General features: G+C 45.4%; 1 protein-coding gene across 6 annotated transcripts in view; it reads left to right on the forward strand.

Annotated features, from left to right (window-relative positions):
• The window catches only part of OMA1 (OMA1 zinc metallopeptidase), a 68829-nt gene that overhangs the window by 43775 nt on the left and 591 nt on the right, over positions 1 to 24463 (forward strand). For 5 of the 6 annotated variants that reach the window (XM_059689399.1, XM_059689402.1, XM_059689398.1 and 2 more), the window contains one exon: positions 23495 to 23584. In XM_059689399.1, the coding sequence (XP_059545382.1) occupies positions 23495 to 23584 (90 nt within the window). Of the gene's footprint in view, positions 1 to 2404; positions 2837 to 23494; positions 23585 to 24463 lie in introns of those variants that run through there. The other variant, XM_059689401.1, reaches the window with a different exon arrangement.

Here is a 24463-nt window from a genome sequence, read left to right on the forward strand (position 1 = left end):
ATTTAGCCAAGGGTCTTCCTTTCTTTTTACTTTAGTGCTATATTTGGGAAACATTTTCTTGTTTTATTTTTTTTTTGTGTGTGTGTGTGTGTGTGTTTTTAGTTCAGTTTACTTTAAGGAACATGTATTTAACACAATAGATGCAAGAGGTGAAATATAAGGAAAATTGAGACAAGACACTACTACCAAGGAATTTCACTTGAATGCTTTTTCCCCTTTACTTTATTTTGGTAACTCATAGCCTCATTTGTAGTCAGAAGTGCTGCTAGACCAGGGGTGGGCAAACTTTTTGACTCGAGGGCCACAATGGGTTCTTAAACTGGACCGGAGGGCCGGAACAAAAGCATGGATGGAGTGTTTGTGTGAACTAATATAAATTCAAAGTAAACATCATTACATAAAAGGGTACGGTCTTTTTTTTCAATAGTTTTATTCATTTCAAACAGGCCAGATCCGGCCCGCAGGCCGTAGTTTGCCCATGGCTGTGGCTGTGCTAGACTCAAGTTCCTGCTCTGACTTCATCCATTTACAAGACCCCTTTCTGGCTGCCTCTGGCTGCCTGCTCCCCTATTCTGTTGAACTTCAGGGAATGTACCCATCTAAGAACCTGTGCCCCACCATGGGGCACTCTGGGTCTTAAGGTAATGGAATTCCTTGCTCAAACACTTTTGAGCCTGCTTCCAGGGCCTGTGCGGACCTCCTCTCTTGGATGCACGCACACAAGATCCCTCACAGTGCAGGTGAGCCGGGGAAGGGAGGAGAAGGGTGTGGACAGCAGGCCAGTGGCAGGAGCTGGGGTAGGCTCCCCACAACCTTAAATGTTACAAAATTCAAGAATTCTAATTTTGGGACCTGGCCTTCAGGGTCGTTTTGAAAGTGTGGGAGAATAGAACATATGTTATGTAGTACTTCATTAGCCTGACTTACAGCTGTTAGATATTTAAACACATGATATCTGAGCCTCTAGCTGCATTCTTGCCATGGACCCCACAGTTACCTGGGGCAGGCCTGCTCAGAGTAAAACCTACCATGCCCTAACAGACCCTACATTATCTGCTCCTACCTGCTAGATCCCTTCTGCCCCAGCTGTACCAGCTCCCTCCCTGTTCCCAGCACTCAGGCATCTCCCATCCAGTGCACATCCTTGGGCTCCCCGCTGCTGTTGCCGTAGCCACTGCCTGCCGGGGCACTCCTTTCCTAGGTACTGCATGGCCTGGTCTCTCATGGCCTCATGGCCTAAGGTCTTTCCCCCTCTTCTCAATGTCATGATGTTATCAATGAGAGCTTGCCTGGCCAGTCTTTCTAAGACCTTGTTACTCCCCCAAGCACTGACTGCCCCTCCCTGCTTTATTTACTTCCTGTAACATGCATCACTATAAAAAAGTTAGAGGTAATACTTATAAAATGAAACTAGTTTTTTTACCCTAAATATGTTTCTTTTAAAACGCTTTAGATATTAAGACATTACCCCCTCCCCACCCCCACCCCTGCCTTTTTTTTAAGTTTTTATGTCTTACAGTCATCCATGGACCTAATTTAAAGAATCACATATTTTTCTAAGGCTAGTTCCTTAAAGCAGCAGCCCTCCTATCCTGCCTTCAGTTTCAACTTTCTTAAAGTATTCTTTTTATATTTCCTATCATCCTACATAGCACTACTTCCTAACTTTCCGTTTCAGGCATCATCCGTTTCCCTTTCCCCAGAGGATGAGCATCAAGCTCCCCACCCCCCGCCCCGTCACTGTCACACCCTGTGCAGCATGCACAGGTGTCCTGCTCCCCTTCTGGTGTGGCACGTGGTGCTCTCACGTTCTGTCTAATACTGTGCACCCTAGTCACCGCTGAGTCATGTGTGTACTGGGATTCCTTTCCTTTCCTTGGCGGCATTCTGTTTTTCTGGAGTTAAAATAGTCATGACTTGCTTTGCTTAGGTGACTCCTTTCCCTAGGCTGTTAGCCTCAGGTTCACAGCAAAGGCCCCAGTTATGTATCCCTCCCTTCAGTATGCTCAGACATCTGTTTTCTGTTTTGTTTTGTTTTTTATCTTTCTTGAAAACAGTCTCTCAGAGTCTTCATATCTTTTCTAATCTGGTTTGACTGGAACCAAAGAGCTCTTGTTTATTCCCAGTGGGACACTGGGCGGTCACGGCAGATGCTGTTGTTTTTTCCAAATATACTATTATTTTGTGAACAACTTGTGAAAATGTAACTATTTACTGTGAATTTGTCTGTGGTTCTCTTTTATGTGTTGTCATTAAGCTATCTTTTATTAAAAATACAGGGTGTATTCTTATATTTTATTACTTTGCATAGAGTATTTTAAGAATTATTGGGATAATGTTAATAAATTTATGTATATATTTGCTTTGTGTTCTTTTTGTATTCTGTTGTATTCTTTCTCTATAGGCTCTCGAAATTAGAGAGACCTGCAATTGCCCACCACTTTCTGAACCAGACCCTCGATTAGTGTTCAAACTCGCCATGAAGGATTTTCTTAAAGAATCAGAGAAAAAGGACCTAAATACCACTGCTGAGAAACAGAAAGTGGATCCTCTTCCCATTGGAAAACAGAAGCAAACATCAGGAGCATAAATAATTAAGAAAGAACTAGCAGTTGAATTGAAATATGTGAGACAACGGATATATGAAGAATATAGCAATCCTTATCACTTTACGTTACTTTAGGAAAATGTTTGAAATGAAAAAAATGATATTCACCGTCAAATCATGTATATTACAGGTATTACCTAAATTCTTCTAGATATTTTTCATGAAATATTGATGTATTCTAATTTATTTTAAAATATGTCGCAGAATAAATTTATATTACACATTTTATTCTGTTTCACACTTGCTTTTGATTTAGAAGGCAGACTTCTAGTGGAGAGAAACCAGAAAGCGGAGTAATTGTTATGTAGAGAGGACTCCAGCTGAGCCTAAACTGGTTGTCAGAGTCTGGATGGTTAGGATAGACTGGGAGCTGGACAATCAAGCACCTGTTTAGAGAGATTGGTTTGCATTGGGGTAGAGTATATGGAATAGGGGCTTTGGGAGAGAGAATTCCCTGGTCCTTACTATGGACAGCACGGGAAAATGACTACAGGCAGAAGCTGAAGAAGCTGTGTTCATAGGAAAACAGAAGTGATTTTATTTGTGGTCCGAGTGAGGAACACAAGGGGAGGGAGGGTCCTTTCCTGGGAGACACAGTGTGCTTCTGGTGCCCTGGCGTCTCAAGGGAAAGTCATGTCATTTTGGCTCCTTGATGATGTAACAGTTTGGGAGTCTCAGGTTCTCAAGGGAAGCAGCTCCCGGTGGAGGGTTGTATCAGGAGAGGCAGGAGACGTTTGTGCCCCTGGGTTGAACTCCTTGAGCAGCCAGCTCCCAGTTCAATGTTGAGGGAATAGCACAAGTCACATTCCTAGTGACACTCAGAAATTACTATCTATACATATAAAAGGCTAATATGCTAAGTGTCCCTCCTACCCTCTGACCTGTCGCATGATGCACACTGACCACCAGGGGGCAGACGTTCAGTGCAGGAGCTGCTGAGCTGCAGTGACTTGGCAGTGGCAGTTCTCCGATGGCACACCCTGAAACCAGAGAGGAGGGAGCCTGGTTCCTTGTGGGGCCGTGCGATTCCACCTTTGGCCGTGGGTTATGTTGTTGCTGGGGCACTGTCGGTCCCGAATCTGGTTTACTGCACGCTTGCGTTTGTGTTCCACACCTTTATGACAGCAGCTTTGTAGAGTGCCTTCTTGCACTTAGGGACCCCTCGGGGGATGTCGGAGAGCTGGTTTCAGCCCAGTTTTGGCCTGATCCCCGCAGGCCAGGCCAAGGGGCTCCACCTGCCAGAGGGACCCCGCTCACTCCGCAGATGTTGGGGAAGCTCCAGGGTGTGTCCGGCCCATCTCGGCCACCTTCTAATTAATTTCCTGTTAATGTGCATGAATCCGTGCACCCGGTCACTAGTGTTACATAAATGTGAAAATAAGTTTGTTAAATGTGTTCTTATTTATATAATATTATTTATATTTCCAAACTGGTGAAGTCTAGTGATGTTGAGGCTATATTCCTAAGAGAAACATTTTGCTTGAAACACATTATATTAAGTAGTTTCTTAGAGATTTCATAAAAGGGAAAGAAACTATCTTTTGTTGAACACCTACTGAGCCCATTTATTCCACAACCTTATAAAGTAAATTTGTTATTCTCATTTTATAATGAGAAACAGGCTTGGCAAGGTTAAATAATATACCCACTGTCTCTCAGCTAGAAAGAGCAAAGCTAGACCTGTTTGATTATAGTCGTCTGTCCATTTCCGTGACTCGCAGATTTGTAAAAACTAATCTAGCAAAAGACAAGAAGCAAACTCTGTTCTCAGTTGTTTGGTAGCTTCCTCACTGTAGGACTTCAATACAGGTAAACACCTTTTTCTGCAGGTGAGTCTCCATGTCCTTCTCCCAGACCCTTCTGTGCAAATGCCCATGAAACCCGGGGGAGGCAGGGAAGGAGAGAGGAACCTCTCTCCTGCCTGTGGAAAGCCTGTGACTTCTCATTTGGGAGTGTTCTGACGCTATTACATTTTCTTAGGCAAAATATTTACCTAGTTGTTAAGAAGACAAGCTCAGAGCCTATTTGTTTTTCAGGGCTTACTATATAGGTTGGTTGTAAAGAATTTCTTGATCATGTAGGGCAACACTTGGAAGGAGGGGATTCAGATGAACTGTTCTCCATATAGTTGTTCTTTACAGTCCCAGAGACTGGAGTTCTTCCCCAGGCACTCCGTAACATGTACAGACAACTGGAGAATGTCACTTACAGGTAAACAGTAAAACACACCATTAGATTTCCCTGTAGATTTCCCAAGGACAACAGTGCAGTGGGGACCCTAGGCTGGTTTCTTCCATCATATTATCACATCTAATAGTATTGTTCAGAATCCTTGAAAACATATGCAAGTTGACATCATGTCATAAAGAAAATGAGAGAAAATACCTTAATAGTGCATATGAAGAAGTTTTTTTTTTTTTTAAAACAACAACAACAACAACAACACGAATCAATAAATGTAAAAAAAAAAGTAACATTTTAGCTCAGGCTTTTAGGAGAAAGTAAATAGCAATTGGGATGTAGTATGTGTGCACGCATTTTAAGCTGTATATGGAAATGACGTCTGCATGTTCTGCATTTAGTTGCATAACTTAATTGCTTTTCATGTGTTCATAGGATGCAGATGTTGTTAGCTCAGTGTTTAAGAGCATGATGCCAGTAAGTCCAAGGCACACATTCAATCTAATATCTCTTATAATGCAGATAGTTGTAAGACTGTATCCTCTAAAACTAAACTCATTGAGAACATGTATATTTATGGCTTTGTCCCTAATACCTAACGCTTTTCTGCACATTACAGGCACCAATTAATATTTTACTGATACTGTATAGTCAACATCAATCATCTGTTCAAAGGTTTAAAAAAGAAACACTCATACTCTGTGACATTTCTGCCTCTTGGTAGCCACAGGACCCTGGGCAAATCACTTAAACCCTAACCCTCATTTCTTCACTTGTGAAATGGGGATAATAAATCCTACCTCATAAGATTGGTCATACGTGATGATTAAGGGGAATGATGTACTAAAGCATTTAGCACAATGTCTGGAATACCAAAGTAAAAATAGCCACAATTTATCGAATGTTTTCTTTGTACCAAGCTCTGTGCAAAGCACTTTTCAAGCGCTGTTGAGCCTCACTGCAACCCTGTATAGGACAGGGGTTATTTTGCCCCTCATTATAGATCAGGAAACTGACGTTTAGAGGGTTGATGAGACTTGCTCACGGTTACATGGTCTATTCCTTAAGATTATATTACTTGCAAGAACAGGAAAAAAAAAAAAAAAGGCAACTCAAAATCAACCAAGAAAATGTATTGCCTCATCTAACAGAAAAGCCAGGGAGGACACTGGCTTTGGACACAATTTAGTGGAGGATCATGAGATCAGCAGATCAATGGCTCTTTTCTCTGCAGTTGTTCTCAGCTCTGGCTTCACTCTTCTCAGATGATGTCAAGATGGCTGTGGGCAGCTCCTGGCGTATGTGATTCCTTCACATCCAGGTGGGAGGAGTGACTTACCTGGGCACTATTGAAACAAAGCCTTCAACACCACCTGCACCCTCTGAGGAGCACCCCAGGAGCCACCGCAGGGTGGGGATGGGATTATGCTGAGGATGGGTACAGCCAGCACCACCCAACAGCTGCTGAGGATGGCGGGAGACATGCAGCCACAGACTCGACTAAGTAACGACTAGAAACCCCTTACCACTTATCCTCTGTCAACAGGCTGAGAGACACAACAATTCCTTGAAGATTTGCTCTGAAATGACATTTAATCTGAGCAAAAAAATGTAGCCTGAGTTTCACATTGATATGATAATACATTTGCATGACCCTATTTGCTTTACCACTTACAAGATATCCACCTGCCCACCACCACCTGAATTATCTCCTTTCCTCAAAATCAACCTATGAGATTGAAGGACAAGTGGTGTTATTGGCTCCTAGGGGAGAAAACTAAAGCTGGAGGAATTAGGCAAGTCATCCAAGTGTGCACTTCAGGTAAATGGCAGAACGGGGGCTGGGAGGAACCGATTCATTGATTGTAATCCAGTGCTCTTTCGGCAATACCACGTTCTTTGGAGAGGGAAGTATTGCCTCCGTTTTTCAGCTGGAAGACGAAGCACAAGGATATTAAGCAGCTGTGTGCCCAGCACTGCTCAGCATGTAACGGCAGAACTGAGATTCAGACCCTCGTCTTCTGACTGCAAGGTCTGTGCTCTTCATGCATCTACTGCCACTGCAGTGGGCAGATCTCATAAAGGAGGTGGGAATGGAGAGTGTTCATTTCCCTTCACCCTGTAAACAGCAGGGATAATACCCTTTGTCCCCTTATTTAAAAGCACTCATTTTAATGCTCTAGGGCAGGTGGTAAAAATTACCGTTCACTTATGTTCACATACATGAAAGATAAAATTCCTGTTTATCATCTGTTAATGTGTTTGTATTAGGCTCTAGAGAGTTACTTAATCTGTGGTGAGAAATATCTCTTACTTCATTACTAGAAAAAACCCTATTGGTGTTCTACCCTTACCCCTTGCTCCCCAACTTCCACCGGAAAACCAACAGTCCTCACAGCGAGGCCAGTGGCTCCTCGCCTTTAACCACCAGGGACTCTTTTTACATTCCCCGGCTCTCTGTGCATGGACTTTTACCCCGTAATGTTTTCTGTCTTGAAGGTTTGGAGTAGACTCGTGACCACGTTCTCATACCCATGATCTCTTGTGCTGGCAGTTAGGAGCTGAGCTACTTGGGTATGGGGGGGCGTATGTCAGTGGGCGCCTGCTTGCAGATCTCGGAATTTCTGTGATATCATCACAGACCTATCAGGGGTTCTGCTCATCATGTGAAGTTCCAAAAATTCCAGCCCAATAGGAAAATTTGTGATTTTAATTAGTCTGGGTAGCCTAATTATGTGAGAGAAAATACAAAATTTTTAGTTAGGCTTTTTGAACTGCGAAGCATACCTGGCAGATTCCCAATACCATTTTTATAGATTATGAGGGGCCTGGGCCTCATCCTCTGCAGCATGGGTCGAAAATCAGATTTGCTTTTTTTCTCTCTTCAGAATATAAAAGAAAAGAAAATTTACATGTATTAATTTTGACCAATATATTATAGTATAACCGTATTTTTGTAGGTTAGGAATGATGGATGGTCTACTTAAGGGTTCTGTTATCCTATAGTTAAGGATATATTTTTTAAAGTAACTTATCTTGGCACAGAAAAAAAATAGGTTGAATATAATTTTTTCCACAGCTCTTCCCCTCGGATGTTATAGTAGCTCTCAGAGAATCAAGTTCAGCGGGACTAGTCTTACTCTTTTATCTGGGGACATGGGACAGTAACATTTGCCCTACTTACTTCCCAGCATCCTTATGGGTTTTAAGTAATGTCTATATGCTTTCTACAACATCTGCAGTGCTGCACCCATGATGTTTCTATATTCCAGCATTGCTTAGTCTGGCCTGTGAGTGTTAGGAGAGTTCATTTCCAAATGCAAGGCCATTTGCCTGATCTGATGCAACCCAGAATTGATGATGAACTGTTCTTACTCAAGTGGGAGAAAAGGGGAAACTTCTTTGTAGCACGTTTTATTTTAATCTGGTTTATGAGTGTATGTACCTTTAACCTAGTTATTCTATTAATTGCCTAATGCTTGTAGAGAACACTAGAGAGTGTTCCTGATTCTGATGCTCAAATCAAGAGAAATAAAGTCAACTTTTCCCTGGAATGGCCAACCCATTCTCTGGATTCGATGGACTTGGAGAATTGGAGCTAAGGATAAGATACCACAATCTTTCTTCCCTTTTAATCCTCACGGCAGCTCCTCAAGGTATGGGTTTCCCCCAGTTTGAGGATAAGGAAATGGAGGCTCACAGGGCCCTGTAACTTCGCTAAGGTCATACAGATAGTCCAGGAACTCAACTAGGGAGACTCAAAAAGCTTTTACCGACTTCAGCACGTTCACACACACAGCCTGAGAGCAATTGTCAGGGCAACTTGGGAAACATTTATTTGGGGTCCTTCCTTTGTTCCAGTGCCCAAGGCTTTTCTCCTGCTCCGTAACCCCTGCAACTCTCCGGATCACATCTTCAAACACCGTTTCTCAACACCATTTCTTACAAGGAGCCAACCAATGAACTGAAAGTGTTCATGACAAAAGCCCAGAAGTCATCAGACACAAATTGGCACATAGTAAGTGCTCAATGAATTCACGTCCAATGAGTGACTGAACATGTATACATGAATGAATACAAACAAGTCATGGGAGTTATTTGAATGCTTGAGTTGGTTTTGGAGTGAACTTTATTAATAATATAGCAAAGGTAAAGTCTTACCCACTCACCCAGGGATATTCTACACCTTCCCCCCCCCCCCCCAACTCAGGGTTCTGTAAGCCTCAGCTCTACCCACAACCACTCCATGGCAGGGTATAGAAAAATCCCACCAGTCCGCACTCTCCAATGACTCACTAACCCTACTAGTATTCACTTATTTCTTCTCTCCTGAGGGATGTCTCAGACATCACAGGATGTCACCCAGCCACAAGAAGGGACACCCCCAGATGTGTGGGGGGCTTAACTGCCCCCTGCCCCCCAACCAGTGGGGGATCAGAGTCAGTAGATAAATGTCTCATCCTCCTGAGGTGATTTTAGGGTGTGTTCCACAGTTTGTCCGAGGTTCCCCAGTGGGACCCCTCACAGTTTTAAAGCACTCATTAGTGCATACTACATTGGTTGCTTTCTCTCTGTCCACTTCCTCATGCGTGCTGCCTGAGATCACTGCCAGATAAACCACCCAGTGCCTGCCTTCCTTACCTAGTGCCTAAGGGCCTGCTTTTGGGGGAATCCAAATTGTGAAGTTAGTTATCAAACTTTATTATTATTATTATTATTGAATACCAAGAACAACCCAATTAATAGGTGAAGAAACTGAAGTTCAGAGGGGTGAAATAACTGGCTCATGGTTATACAGCAAATAGTGCTAATAATTCTTAGCTCTCCAGGTTGTTTTGAGGAAGTAATAAGTCAGCTCAGGTATAAATGGGCTTGTAAACTATGGTATTGGGCATGAGTTGCTTATTGTCCCTTCATAGTACCACCTCTTCTAATGATGGTGACACGCAAAGTGATCCCCTGATGCTCAAATAGCAATAAACATGCCTGAGTACAATAGCTAATCATTTCCCTTTCAGGCCTAGAGCAGCCTCACGCTTTGAACCTATTATCTGTGATTCATAGGCTCTGGATCGCAGTGACCTCATAGCCACCCATGCAGCGAGGTTTTGACTTGTAAATCATAGTCCAGGCATGAAGTGGTGTTTACACACACGTAACCGCTCATCCAGGAGAAGGAGCTTATTTAACAGCCAGACTTCATGGCCTCGTCCACACACAGCAATCTGTCGGGAGCTGACATGTGAAGGCAGCAGAGTGGGAAGATAAGCCGGTCTTGGAGGAGCCTCCTCAGCACTCAGATGTGCTCTGCAGGCTCATTCAGGTCCGATTGCCCTGGAGATGCAGCCACTAACAACATGATCAGTGACCAGAGCAGTAATAAGGGCCATGGTTTGCTCCTGAGACCTCCTACAAACCAGGCCCTGAAGGCACTTAACATGCATGAGCTGGTGTGATGCCTGCAACAGTTCTGTGAGTGGCTATGACTGTCCCACTTCATGTAGAAATGAAGAGGTTGGAGCCCAAAGACAGACCTCATGGTTTGGACTACTTCACCCTTTCAAGCTTGTAGACCCCAGATTAATGCCATCTGGAGGTGTTAGGGGTTGGTAGGTTGGCTTTTTGGCTGGCTGGTTGGTTTATAATGGGTGAAAATGTGATGTGGGGAAATATCTTTCAAATCAGATAGACCTTAGTTAAATTACTTCACTTCCCAGGGCGAATTTCACCCCTACCAAATATTACGTAATGTCAGCCGCCCCCAGAGCACCTGTGAGGAGGTCGTGGTCTTATGCAGGTAGGGGCCTGGCACATGGTAACTGATTACTACTGGCTATTTTTCTTTCCCTCTCAACCTTGTGGCTTATAGTCCACTTAATTTCCAAAGATGATTTGACTTACAAAAGCAAATTGGGGCCAAAATCTGAGAGGAGATACACTTCTCGCCCAGCCTCAAATTATTTAGGAGATTACTTTGTAAGGCAGAGAATGCAACAGATAAATATAAGATGGGTTTTTCAACAGTCTCCTGTTTTCTATTCAAAATAACATTAAGAATCAGGCATTACCTGCCCTGGTGCTCTGTCCTCTGCTGATAAGTTCTCTCTCTTTAAAGTAGTATTTCAAATGTTCCAGCAAGTTGGAGAGCCCTCCTCACCTCTTGCACCTTTGACACATGGACAGACAGACAGTGCTCCCCTGCTCGAGCTCAGTTAAAATGTTATTGGTTCCATTTTACTAATGAATTTAATAACTTTTCCAGTGTCACAAAGTAAGTGGAAAGGGCATGACTCAAACTAGGTCTTCTGAGCCTAAGCATTTCATGGCTGTTATTCTGCCTGGGACTAACTAAGTCTGAGATCCAGGGAATTGCATTATTGGGCAGTTTGCTGGCCCAATCAGGTAAGAAGAGCTCTTACCCATGGACAGCTCCACTGGGTGTGGAGCTCTCGGTTCCTGGAAATGTTCAAGCAAAGACAAAACGACCATCCATAAGGTTTGTTAGAGAGGAGAGCCAGGCTCAGAATAGGTAGAAGTGTGAAAGAGGGGCCGTAAGGAGAGGCAGATGTTCCTTAAATGTTCTGGACTAGAACCAAATGGACCCAAAGACTCGATGAAAAAGAATGTACAGCCTTGGCTGCCCAGGCTTTCACTCTGAGGTAGCATCTTAGGTGCCTGTGCTCAAGCACTAGCTTTGGTGTCTCAGCTCCTGGATTACCGAGGGCGATGGTGTAGTGACTGGTGAAGGTCAGGTCTGGGTCTACGTTAGAGTTCTGGCTCTGCCGTTTTTTACCTGTGAACCTCACTTTCTGCCTTTCTCAAATGGGAAGAATGGACTTGCTGTACTTCACTGTGAGGATTAAACGAGATGATGATATACTTCCACAAACATTTATTGAGAACCTGCTATATGCCTAGTCTTCTGCCGAATCCTGATGTCTGTAAAGAGCTTCCTTAATTTAAAATACTAAGTATTACTCTTTATTTAAAAAATTATCCAACTGCTCTCTTCTTCATATCCCACCAAGGGAACCAAAAATGGGGCCCATTCATCTACTTTGAAATAAATTGAGCCCTTATCTAAGAAAATAGAAGAAATGGCTCCAGTGGACAGTTTCCAGCAAGACAAATCCCCCCGTGGCCTCTCCCTGCCACCGCTCAATAATGGTGTTTGCTATAAATCAGAGAGCTTCTTTATCAAGTGCCTTGGAAGCGCTTGGGACCGATTTAGCCCTAGAGTGAGATTAATCACAAATGCTGCTTTAGAAAGAGTGATGGGTGTGAACAAGAAGGTTCAGTGGATATCATTTCAATTCACCCCGATTGCTGTAGATAGCTGGGGTTTGCAGAACTAGGCTCTAAGTTTGTAAACATTTCTCAGTTTGAGAAAAATGATTGTACCTAAGAATGGCTTCTATACCCCTAACAATGGCCTAGAGAGACAGGGAAAGGAACTAATGTTTTTTCAAGCAACGACTATGTGTGTCGGACACTATACTTAACATCACTGCTTGTAATCCCTTTAACAACTCCTTGAGATAGGTCTGGTTATCTTCATTCACAGATGAGAAAAGTGAGCCCTCCAGCAGCAAAATGACTTGTACAAATGACCAAGTGGTAGAGATGAGAATGAAATGCAGGTCTGCATGACTCCAAAAACCCTACCAAGAATCCCCTTGGGGACTTGACTGTAGATCAAGGGCCACAGAGCTCAGGGTGGTCACCGAGAAGCAAATGGAAGTGGCTCATTGAGACTGCAGCGATGCCTGAAACAGTCCTTCCAGACCTAGCTTTGTGACACTTTTATGATGACCTTCTCAAACATCTCACTTTTTCTTTTCTTAAGGTGGGGGGTGAACGAATGAATAAGAGTCTCCTAGGCAGAGTAAGAATCTGCTTACTCTCTGCCCATGGACGGTATGGCATCCAGGGAAGGTATGGACCCATTCAGACCCCCTCCTCTCCAAAGAGAACCCACTGTGGGGAGCATGGTTGACAAATGCTCCGGCTGTCTCACTTTCAGCTCCATTGTGTCACTGCTCCCAGCCACTGAGTGAGCACAGAGGGGTATCAGAGCTGGGCTGGGCCATTTCTGTCTCTCATGGGCACTTCTAATGGACAACTTTTGCTTGGAGACTCCCTATTGGCCTAGCTGAGACTCTCTTAGAACTGCACTATAGTCAGAAGCTCTTTTAACGTAGTCCTCCTTCCTTCATATTTCTTTCCTGTATGTCAGACCTGCATTATAGAGTGAAGGCTCTCCCTGACTACTCCCGCCCCACCTCCTTCCTCATTTACAGGAATCTCTTGCATATCTCATCCCATCTTGGTATGTACTTCTTGGAGGACTCTAATAGACAGACATAGTGATTCTGCTTCTCCAACCCAAGTGTCTACCCGCAGGAAAACATATCACTACTGTGATGTTGTCATGCAATGGAATGATAACTATAGAGCTGCGAAAATGAGTGGATTAGAGATCTAGGCATCAACATGGATATATCTCAAAAAAATAGAATGTTGAACAAAATCAAAAAAAGTTGTGGAGCGATCCATATAGGATGTAACACTAATATAAAATTTGAAAACATGTAAAACAGAACATCATTTGTAGATATGTACACATGTAATAAAAATATAAAAACACACCAGGGAGTGATAAGCACCAAATTCAGGAGTGAGGTTACCACTGAGAGAAGGAGAATGCAATCAGCTTTCTATTTAAGCTGGGTGGTTGGTACAAGGTTGTTCATTGAACCTGTGGTTTTTTAAATGCCTGAAGTATTTCACAATAAAACATGAATACATATTAAGTCATGCCCAACAAACGGCCAGGTTTGAAAGGATGTTCAAACAATGTGGAGCTGGCTTTGTTGAGAAAAATCTTGGCTCTGTGCTGTCACGTGTGAGTAGTTGGGCCCTAGCCTGTTGTGCCTTTTCCTGCACTGAGGAGCAACTTCTCACCTTCCTGCTTGTTTTCACTCTCTCTCCCTGACCCTCACTGGGCCAGGAGCTCTAAGGAAGAAGACTCTCAACTTCTTGTTCCTGAACTCCCAGTGGCTATGGCAGTAGCAAAGCAACATGTGTTTATGTTTTTAATAGTCAGGCGATGAGAAGGCTGGGGACTGGGAAGAGGGAGGCACATAGGGTAGGCAGCAGAGCTCCTGCCTATGTCTAAGACCTCCGCACGGGTGGTGAGTCTGCAGAGGGTGCCTGGGGGCACTGGCTCAAAGGGTCAGACACTTCTGAGTTCCAATCGCTTTCACAGAAAGCTGCCGACAGCTCACCAAGCTGGTCACACTTTAGCAGCCCCCAACCTTTTTCTTGTTTGAAAAAGGTGCTGGTCAGCTAATAGCTCTGCCAATCAGCAGGGCTTAGAATGTGTGCAAAAGTTCGGTAGAGTGCTTCACACTGTGTTAGCTCATCCTTCCAGAAACTTCTGGAAAGTCTGTTTCTGTCTCTGAATCATGAGAGGTTGGGTTTGTTCCTCTAGGTCAGCGGTTCTCAACCTGTGGGTCACGACCCCTTTGGCGGTCGAACGACCCTTTCACAGGGGTCGCCTAAGACCATCCTGCTTATCAGATATTTACATTACGATTCATAACAGTAGCAACATTACAGTTATGAAGTAGCAACGAAAATAATTTTATGGTTGGGTCACAACGTGAGGAACTGTATTTAAAGGGCCAGAAGGTTGAGAACCACTGCTCTAGGTCCACCACTGCCCTGACATTTAAGGATTCAAGGGAGCTGGGTGTTTGGATCCTGCTAAGGTATAAGGACCAGAGAGGCCCCACGTGGAGGGCAGGGTCACCCACATTCTTGAGCCTTGCCCATCACCATGGTCAGTCCCCTCCTCCTCCAAGGAGCCTGCCTGACCAAGCCCACATCATCCACATCTGCTTCATACTTCACATTCTATTAGGTGATTTCATATATGTTGCTTCCTTTAATTCTCTCAACAATCTAATGATATTGGTATTATTTTCTCATAGATGAGGGAGATGAAACTCAGAGAGGTTAAATAACTTGCCCAAAACCACACAGCTAGTGAAAGGCAGAGTTCAGACTTGAACACAAATTTAGAAAGTAGAACTCTTGCCTACCTTCTTCGTATTGTTTGTAATTTTTCTCTACATGTTTCATTCCTCCACTTAGAATATAAGAACCTCAAGCCCAGGGAATAGAACTCCATTCTAGTCCCTCCCAAGCACCTCTTGTATACAGTGGGTGCTGGTTAAATGCTTTCCGAGTAAAAGCCAACATGAATAAGATGATCAGATGTCAAACCCAGAAAAGCCTTGTGCAAATACAGAGCCCGTGCATGCGCAACAGCTCTCAAACCAATACCTTCTGTGCACACACCCTGCAGCTGGTGTGACACCTTGAGGGAGGCATCTCTGGTTAATAAAAAGCCCTCCTGCCTGCGCCTGCCCAGCTGCCTGTGAATTTGTTACCCAGATGCTCTGCTTCCTCCTTTCTACACTGTGTTCTTCTCTGTTCTCTCCTCCCCACAGCCCAGGCTCTGTCTCTTCTCATTCAGTGTTCGTTCTTCCTTGTTCCCTCTGGCTGTGAACCCGGCTTCTCCCAACTAAACCTTCCTGTCTCTTCCTAGCTTTGGGGCACTCCTCCAGAATCTCCCAGACCCAATTCCACAGATGTCCTGTGGACAGTCCCACAGTCTGCCCTGTCTTAGATTCTGGGTCACCACTGAGATGCATGTACAAACTCTTAAGTGCATGCGTGTACAGATTCTCATATGCCTGTGGAATTACACAGGTGGGCTTACCTGGCAGCCACACAGTTCCATGTCCATGGGGCCAGGAGCAAGGACACAGATGTGTATTTGTGCTCACAGGGGCAGACACAGGATCCACATGCAAACCCACACATGACAGTACGTGGGCACAGATTCTCAAATGTGCATGTGACTTTATGCATTTGAGATGGAGTCTATATACCTGTTGGTATGGGGATACCAGTGTATACAAACAAAATACCCTATGCCCTTACATGGGGACACACATATACATTCAAAGGCATGGAAGGCAGCCTTGGCCTCCTCCTCCCCAGGTAGGAGTCATCACAGCTCACGGCCTTTGCAATGACACAGGTTCACACCTTCTCCTCGGAGCCAGCCCTGCCTTTGTCAATTTGTCTGACCCCAGGAACAGAGCTGGAGCTTGAGGTCTGGGCTTTCCCAGGTGCCCACAGCACCCTGTCCCCTTCACACGCAGCCATTCCTCTCACAGGAGCTCTGCTCTCAGCAGGGAAGGAGTTGAGGCTCAAGGTAATTAACTCTCTCTTTTCGCCTCAGCAACATTGATCTGTACAAGGGCCATACTCTGACTTCAAAAGAGCAAAGCTTTTAATTTCCCTGCTGGAAGATGCTGTTCTAGACTCGTTTGATGTGTGAGTCATAAGAGTAAAAGTGACAGCATACTCTCTCATCTTCAGAGCATGCTGTAGCTTATAAGACACTTTCGTGCCATTTTATTTTAGTCTCACAATAAGTCTTTGGGGAAGGTAGTACATGAATTAGCCCATTTTACAGATGAGGACACAAGGCTAAAGCAACAACAGTAGCTCTCACTGACTTCCTACTACATGGCAGGCACTGTTCTAAGTACTTTTTATGTTTCAATTTAAAAAAATCCTTAGGATAGTCTGTCTTCATCCCTGATTTACAGATAAGGAAACTGAAGCACAATAGGTGATATTAACAGCTGAGGTCACATACTTAGTGTCTGGCTTCATCAGGTGCTTGTAAAGTTAAAGGGAATTGACAGAGGGTATTTGTCTTTTGGGTAAAAATGATAAACAGTGCCTACTTATGTCCTGACCACCAATGACCACATATATGATTTTCTTACATCATTGACTTTACTCTCGAAAGATCTTATTCAATATGAACATTGTAAGAAATAGCCTGCCTAATGCATTTTTATGAAACTTTTTGAAGTTTTGAGAATAACTTTGGGGTTCCCTCCAAAATGTTGCTACTGATTGAGATGCCTTGTGATCAAGGGTATTCAGGCTGGAAACACTTTGCATATGGAAGAGAATTTAGTTAAGGCACTTCCTCAGATTGACCTGGGTCCAAATCTGGGCTCCGCCATTTATCTTTCATGTGTCCCGGGCAAGAAACATACCTGTGTGAGCCACGGTGTCAGATAGAAGCGAAAGCACCCGTGGCAGTAGCATCCAGGGCCCGGCGGGGTGGTCGCGGATGTCCCGCCACACCTCTGAGGGAGGAAAGGCATATTGGTGACTGTCAGAAACGCGGTGCAGCCGGCAGGAGCAGGATGTGAAAGCAGTTATGTAAATTGTGAACTATATGTCAAAGTTCTATTTGTCCTGAGACAGAGTGGAAATCAGCACATTTCTCATCAAGATAGAAAATAAAAGCAGAGAGAAGCGGGAGCACTTTAGAGTAACTCATCACAGAGAGAGCCCCTTGTCTTCCTGGCGCTCTGCTGGAGCACCCACTGGACCTCCATTATCTGGCTGTTTGCCTGTCTCCGTATCCCCTGACTTACACCTTCTGAGTCTGTCTGTTTAGAAGTTTAGCTGGGGAAGGTTGTTGTTTTGTCCCTGGTTGCTGCGCTTGTGTAAACACAACTCCGGAACAAATCTTGCTTTCTCCTTGGCAACACCCGAGTAGCTGTGGCTCTCCAGTCTCCATCTCTTCCGTCTCCACCTTTGCTCTCTCCTTTCTTGCCCTTTTTGCCTTTTTTCTTACTTAGATTTGTTTCAAGAGAATGAGCACAAATCTCAACCATGTTAGGAGAAATAACTGGGCTCTAGATCAATACTTTTTCATCATAAGCTCCTATTAGAAATTTTGAGCACCCAGTACCAATTATTAACATTTCTTTGTTTACAAATCATCTAGTTACTTCTGTATTAATATTTTATGTGTAAGACACACACAAATGGAGGTTTTTAAGATGGGGATTTTTACAAAGCATGAGATAAAAATACAATAATATAAAAACAATTTATTAATGAGACACAAATGCTTGCTCACACTACAGTGTTATGTTTTTGAAAAATCTTGATTTAATGCTCTCTGAAATAGTTTTTTAAAGGTCTGGTTTCAAGTTCAATTTATAGTGCAGGTGGAATTTAATCGTGTTTTAGCTGTAAGGGACTACCAACAGCTGGTTTCGCCAGAGAAAATGTCAGCAAATTGCAAACCCTTGACTTTCTAAAAAACAATTGCATATCCCATCTTTATGTTCGACAGCTGTTTTAAGTACTCAGCTCTGGCGTAAGCAGTGAGCCTCTATTTGGGCAGAAGACTTTCCCCATCTTCACCCAATTCTAGTATTCCAGATAACATAATCTATAAACCCACGAACCGCTGAGAACCCAAAGTGGAATGAGGTAGCTCTTCTGCACTTTCCTCAGGACTTCTCACAGGGAGAGGTGACAAATAGGTCTAGTAGGACCATCAATGCCCATCTGTATATTACATTGAACAAAATATTAATATTTTAATGATTTTTAAACCTAAGTATATAAATAGAGGCCTACTGTATCCTCCCACCCCCATCCCTCAGCACGCTTGAATCATGTATATGCTGTCTGGGTAGGTCAACCTCATTTGGGAGACCTCTCAGCTAGAGAATAGTGAGATTCAGGACTATGGACAGTTACATGCACAAATAGGAGTGTACTATATTTTAACACCCATCTGATAGGATAATTATGAGAAAAAGATGACCATAGGAAGTGTCCAATAAACATTAATTCCTTTATTCCCCTTTCCTGATGTTCACCCTGAGGCCAAGTGAAGGAGAGGAGATGGATTTGGGAGGACAAAACAATGCAATTTTGTATTTCCGAGTAGGTGTTTCTGGTGCCTCCCTCCCCAAACACAATGCCCCAATTAGGAGAAAGTCTTTCTGCACAATGAGTTAACATCCCATTATAATACTGATGGTGGGGCCTTCCTTCCCTGACCACATATATGCATGTTATGTCCTGATATGTCCCACTGGTGCCAATTTCTTCCTCTAAAAAGGTCAGGCCTTCTGCCACCCTCCTAGAGGATCCAACTCAAGTTCCTGGATGGTGAAGTGGTATTTATGTGCCTGGACTTTGTATCTTTAATGCTGGTTGATCCATCCATGCCGCCTGCTCAAAGGGAGCTTTGGGCGCTCACCTCAGTGCATGCTGGTGATAGTTTCAACATATGTCCACACATTCTTTGATGCTCCTTCTTATAAGATGCAGAGCTCTCAGTCAGAGTGGGCTGGATTTAGTGACGTGTTTCTAACAAATAGAATATGGCAGAAGTGATGGCATGTCATTTGTGAGATTAGATTATAAAAAGACTGGACTGTCTCTCTCGCTTGTTCTCTCTCTGCCTTGGGTGAGTCACCCTGGGGAAAACCGGCTTCCATGTCTTAGGAATTCTTAGGAGCTTCATGTAGAGATCACGTGGTGAAGATCCAAGATGACCAGCCAATATCCAGAGAAACACCACGGCCTTCTGCCAACAGCCTGGTGACTATGTCCTCTTGCAAACTGCTGCTCCTGCTCCAGCCAAGCCTTCAGATAAGGCAGCTCCAGCCAACAGCTTGACCTCAGTCTCCTAAGAAACCCTGAGCCAGAGCCACCCAACTATACCTCTTCCAGATCCATGCCCCTCAGAAACTATGAAATATGAAATGTTTGTCATTTTAAGGCTCTAAGTGTTTAGGTAATTTGTTACACAGCAATAGATAAATAATATAATGCTCACAATCCTCGGCCTTCTTTGCATATGCCTCACTGATTTTAATTTTTTCCTTCTTGAGGTTTCTAAAACAAATGATTCTGAATTGGTAGTCTATTTCTGGTCCTGTTGCTTCTTTTGTTTAGAGCTCAGCTTTCCCATTCAATACAGCAGCAGCCACCATATGTTGAGCATGTACCTCATCCCAGGGATGTGCACACATACATTGTTTTGCCACTAGTCTCCACCAGAATAGGAAATGGCGAACAGAGAGGTTAAAAAAATGGCCCACATTTATCCTTCAATGTCGGTAGGTCATACTGCAAGCCAAGTGCTCTAAACCACTTTGCCATTCTACCCGTAGCTTTGATTCTGGTTCCTGTCACTTACTTAGAGATTTGAAGTAGGATGCACCTGGGTTCAAATCCTGGCTTTACAACTGACCAGGTGATCACTGTTCCCCCGTGTCTAAAAGAAGGGAAACAACACCCACCTCAAAAGGTTAAACGAGAGTTAGATGCAAGAATACATGCACAGTATCTGCTGTCCCACTAGACCAGTGCTGACCAATAGACCTTTTGGTGATGATGGAAGTGTTTTCTATCTACCCCCTATGGTAGCCACTAGCAGCATGTGGCAATGGAGCACTTGAAATGTGGCCAGTACACACGAGGAACTGAGTTTTATACTGCATTGAATTTAGATCAATTTAAATTGAAGCAGCCACCTGTGGCTAGTGGCACCCTGTTGGACAGCACAGCACCAGACTGTAAGATCCAGGAAGGCAGGGGTCATGCCTGTTTGGCTCCCCTTGGCATATTCAGCACTTAGCACGGTGCTTGACCCAGAAGAGCCACTTGTAATTAATTGTTGAATGAATGAAGGAAGGAAGGAATGGTGTACAAATGAATGAGTGATTTGCTGTGAGCATTCAGTAAGTAGCGTCTGTCAGCTGGGGTGAGCATGGATGTTTGGCAGACCCGCCTGCCCCTGTGCTCCTTGCCTTTTCTTCTCTCGTCAACAGCAGCCAATTAGGCTCTCCCGCAGAAATGTCATTTGAGCCAGGAATTGGACAGAGACTGGATTTCAGGTGACTGGGGGGACAGAGAGAGAAGCCCCTTACATCTCTAATGGGCCACAGAGGACAGGAAGCCCCCTCTTCATCCCTCCAAGGCTGACTGGAATGTTCGTCTGTAACAGAGATGGTTAAATTAATGATGAGGCTCAGTGACAGGGAGGCCAGAGCAGCCCCCTAAATGTCACCTTCATTATTTTTCATGCCAGCACCATGAACGGCTTCCCAGGCAGGTTCCGTGTTGTTATTGTTCTGCCTCAGGGTGGAGGGATTTTTCCCCCTAATCCCTACAACACGAGTGGTGTAAGTTCAGCGAGGGCAGGCGACGAGGTGGCCCCAGCCGCTTAATCAGGGGCCTGGCTGTCATTGAGCGGAGTTGTTTTGCAGACAGAAGGAGGAGGAGGTGGGGGGTGCGGGTGGCCTGCTGGGGTTTCCTTCCTGGCTGCCTCCTTGGAATGTGGCGTCTGCGGTTTTCCTCGCTACGTCTCTAGATCAATATTCTAGTCTAAAGCGGAATGAGGCCTGGCTGGCAGCAGTGAGGTCCAGGCTGGGGGTCAGGAGATACAGGTGGGAGTCTGGGCTCTGACACCATGGGTGTGGGAGGCCTCCGGCAATTCACTTTCTATCCCTGGACATCAGTGTTCTACTCTGCGACATGGGAGGGGGCTGGATGTGGCCCTTGTAGGCCTCTAAGCTCCAAGCTTGCACGGCGGCTACAAGTACAGACTTTGCAGTTACATAACCCACAGCTTGCACCCTGGCTCTGCTCCCTGTTCGCTGTTACTTAGCTCTCTGAGGCAATAGTAATAGAACTGCATATAACAGAACGATGTGAGGATTAAATGAGATAAGGCACTCTGGTGGCTCAACCCTGGCTGCATATTAGAATAACCTGGGGTGCTTTTAAAATGACAGTGCCCACAGCCTCACCCCCAGAGATGTTTGTGGTGAGGTGGAAGTGCTGGGATTTAAAACATAAGCTTCTTAGGTGCTTCTGAATCACACTTAAGGCCTTAAATTCGTGGCAAAGGCGGAGGAGTTCATCTGAGGCAGGAACTTTGTATGTATTTGATGATGCAATGGATATCTGCAAGGCCATCTGTGTCACTGTCCTTCCCCAAACCTGGCTCTCTGGCCCTACATCACACACATGCCAGACAACAGCCCCAGGCTTGTAGAATACGAATCCCACTGAGTCCTCCTCCCTGCTTCTTCTCCCATCTCCCCTGCCTGCCCTTCCCTGTCCTGACTCCTCCCTTGCCCTAGCTCTCCTGCCCATGCCTCCACTCCCCACGCCCCTTGCCTGCGCTGCTCCGGACCATTATCATTGCATCCTGGGTCCTTTCAGTGCTGTTAGACTGTCCTCCCACATACAGGATTCATCTGAAGACAAATCAGTAAAATGTCATGACTGTGCATAGACTCTGGTGTCACATTGTCTGGGTTCTAATCCCAGCTGAGCCATTTACTAGCTGTGTAGCCTTGGATGGATTTCTTAACCTCTCTGTGCTCAGTTCCCTCATCTGCTTACTGAGGACGCAAAGATGCCAATTTTTGCTTGAAATCAGTTCTCCCCTATTTGACTCTCTCACAGTGTTATCCTGTATTAGAGGGAGGAAAGAAAAGTGAGAAATAAAAGTACGGAGCACAATGCTGAATGCTTTCTATACCTTATGCCATTTCATCGCCACAAAAGTAAGCAAGATAGATATTCCCATTTTGTAGATGACAAAACTGAGGCACAGAAATGTTGTTTAACCTTCCCAAAGTCATGCGGTGAGGAGAGGCAGAGCCAGGGTTCTGCTCATGCCTGCCTGCTCCCAGAAGGCGCGCTGTGTGCCTCCGATGGGAGAAGGGCCATTGCTTTGGGGACATTTCTCTGGTTTGACTGACCTCACGGCTCTGGGAGGGATGCTGGTGGCATGGAGAGGGGACGAAGGAGTACCCACCACCTGCTCACCCACAGCTTCTGAATCAACTCTCCATTGGGAGACAGATATCAAATTAAGGGATAGATTTGTGGCTTTTTTTTTTTTTTTTTGGAGGGAGTTTAGTTAGGAGGAAATAGGTCACTTGAGGAACCAGCCTGAGATTTCCCAACAAACTCAGGAAGAATTAAATGTAGTAGCATGTATTCTTTCTTTTGTAGTGAAACAGAAGATAAACAGCCAGTTCCCAAAGAGCTCAGAGTGAACTTGAGTGAGCATAGACCCGTGGGTATTAAGCTGTGCTGTCCCCCGTCCCCCTATCTCCTCATTGCTTTGTGCCCATCAGCTAGTGCCCACGTGTCCCTGCTCGGGGCCCTCTCTGACTGCAGAACCTGCTCTGCCTGTCCTGGTGGTGGGCTGTGCCCCAGAAAATCAAGGCCATAGAAGAGCCCTGGACCCATGACTGAGAAGTGTTGGCGTGTCAGGGCCCCAGCTCCCTCACCTGATTGGTGGGGAATGGAGATGCATATTCTATCCTCCCAGTGTTTTCCAGGAGGATTAAGGTCGCTGTCCGAGGTAGCTGGTTGTAATGCCCCCCTTTATTGCCCACCATCCCTTTCCTCTATCACAGTTCCCCACAGGTGTTTTCTGGGGTCCCCTCCCAAGGGAACTACTTGTCCTCAAACCTGGATTTCAGAGTGGCTTCTGCAGGAACCCAAACGCAAACCCTCCTCAGAGCTGCGCTAGGCGGTGGGGAAACTTGAAGACGTGTTCTCTTCGCGGAGTTCCCAGCCCAGTAGTGGGGAAGGAAGCACAGGGCGCAGGTGGGGATGGTCCCTGTGGAGGGGTGGCCAAGGCGCCAAGGGCATGCCAGGTGGGCGCTGCATTTGGGAAGGACAGGAGCTTGGGTTTCACAGAGTAATTGCGTATTAGGAGGTAAGAGGAGTGTGTGACAGGACCTTTCCTTTCCCTGGAAGGGAGGCAGCGCTGTACTCCTCACAGTGGGTCTGCAAGAGGGCTGTGTCTGGGAGCAGGCGGAGCTGAGGAGTCTCAGAAAGCAGACAGAGGTGAGCAGTGGTGCCTCTCCATGGAGACTGGGGTGAGGAGGGCCGGTCCGAGGTGATGGGGAAGGGGAGGCAGGAGAGTGGACGCTGAAAGCAAGGAGGGGTGCCACTTGGAGCTGGTGTCCTCTCTCCTCCTGCAGTGCCCTGGCATCGGCTTGCCCTTCACAGACACTCCCACACCCTCCCCGGCATCTGTTGGCAAAGCTGTTCTGTGGCGCTGTGGCCGCCTCTGCCTCTGCTCAAGGTGAACTTTGAGCCTGGGTCGGCCTATCCTCCAGGCCTCCTCCAGCACCAGCAGGCCTCCTGGCCTCCCTTTCTCCAAGGCCCCCTCTTGCTCCGGCTGATCTGGAAGGAATTTCTGACAATGTGTCTTCCTGCTGAGGTCTCACTGGCTGCTCACTGCAGCTGCCCCTGTAGCTGGATGCATGGTGATCAGGGGGTGTGGGGGATGAGAGCTTGACACACCCATGAACTCATTCAAGAGGCACATACCCGCAGGCCAGAAGCGTGTGGCCGACTTCAAATGTTGGGCTGAGCCAGTTTCTTTCCCCAAAGTTTGCAATTGGAAACAAAGAGGCTGCTCCCAGTGTGTTGTGGACTCTGAGGCAGGAGGGTCACGTGGACCAGGAGCTGGAGGAGTTGGGAGGAGGGGTGGGGTACCCCTACTTCATGCCAGGCCTTGGTTTGACTGTCCCTTTCCAATGAAAATCTTGTTTCATCTTTAAACTATTCTCTTTCTCTCTCTGACCACCCTTCCTGTTTCTTTTGATGGAGTCTCTTTCTCTCTCTGCAAGTGTAGCTGCTCACCTGTGAGCTGTTTGCATGATCTGCCCTGCTCGCTGCTCCTCGAGCCCTCAGGTCCTCAGGGCTGGGGGCAAGGTG

This window comes from Myotis daubentonii, chromosome 3, assembly GCF_963259705.1.
Source record: "Myotis daubentonii chromosome 3, mMyoDau2.1, whole genome shotgun sequence".
NCBI classification, from domain to species: Eukaryota; Metazoa; Chordata; class Mammalia; order Chiroptera; family Vespertilionidae; genus Myotis; species Myotis daubentonii.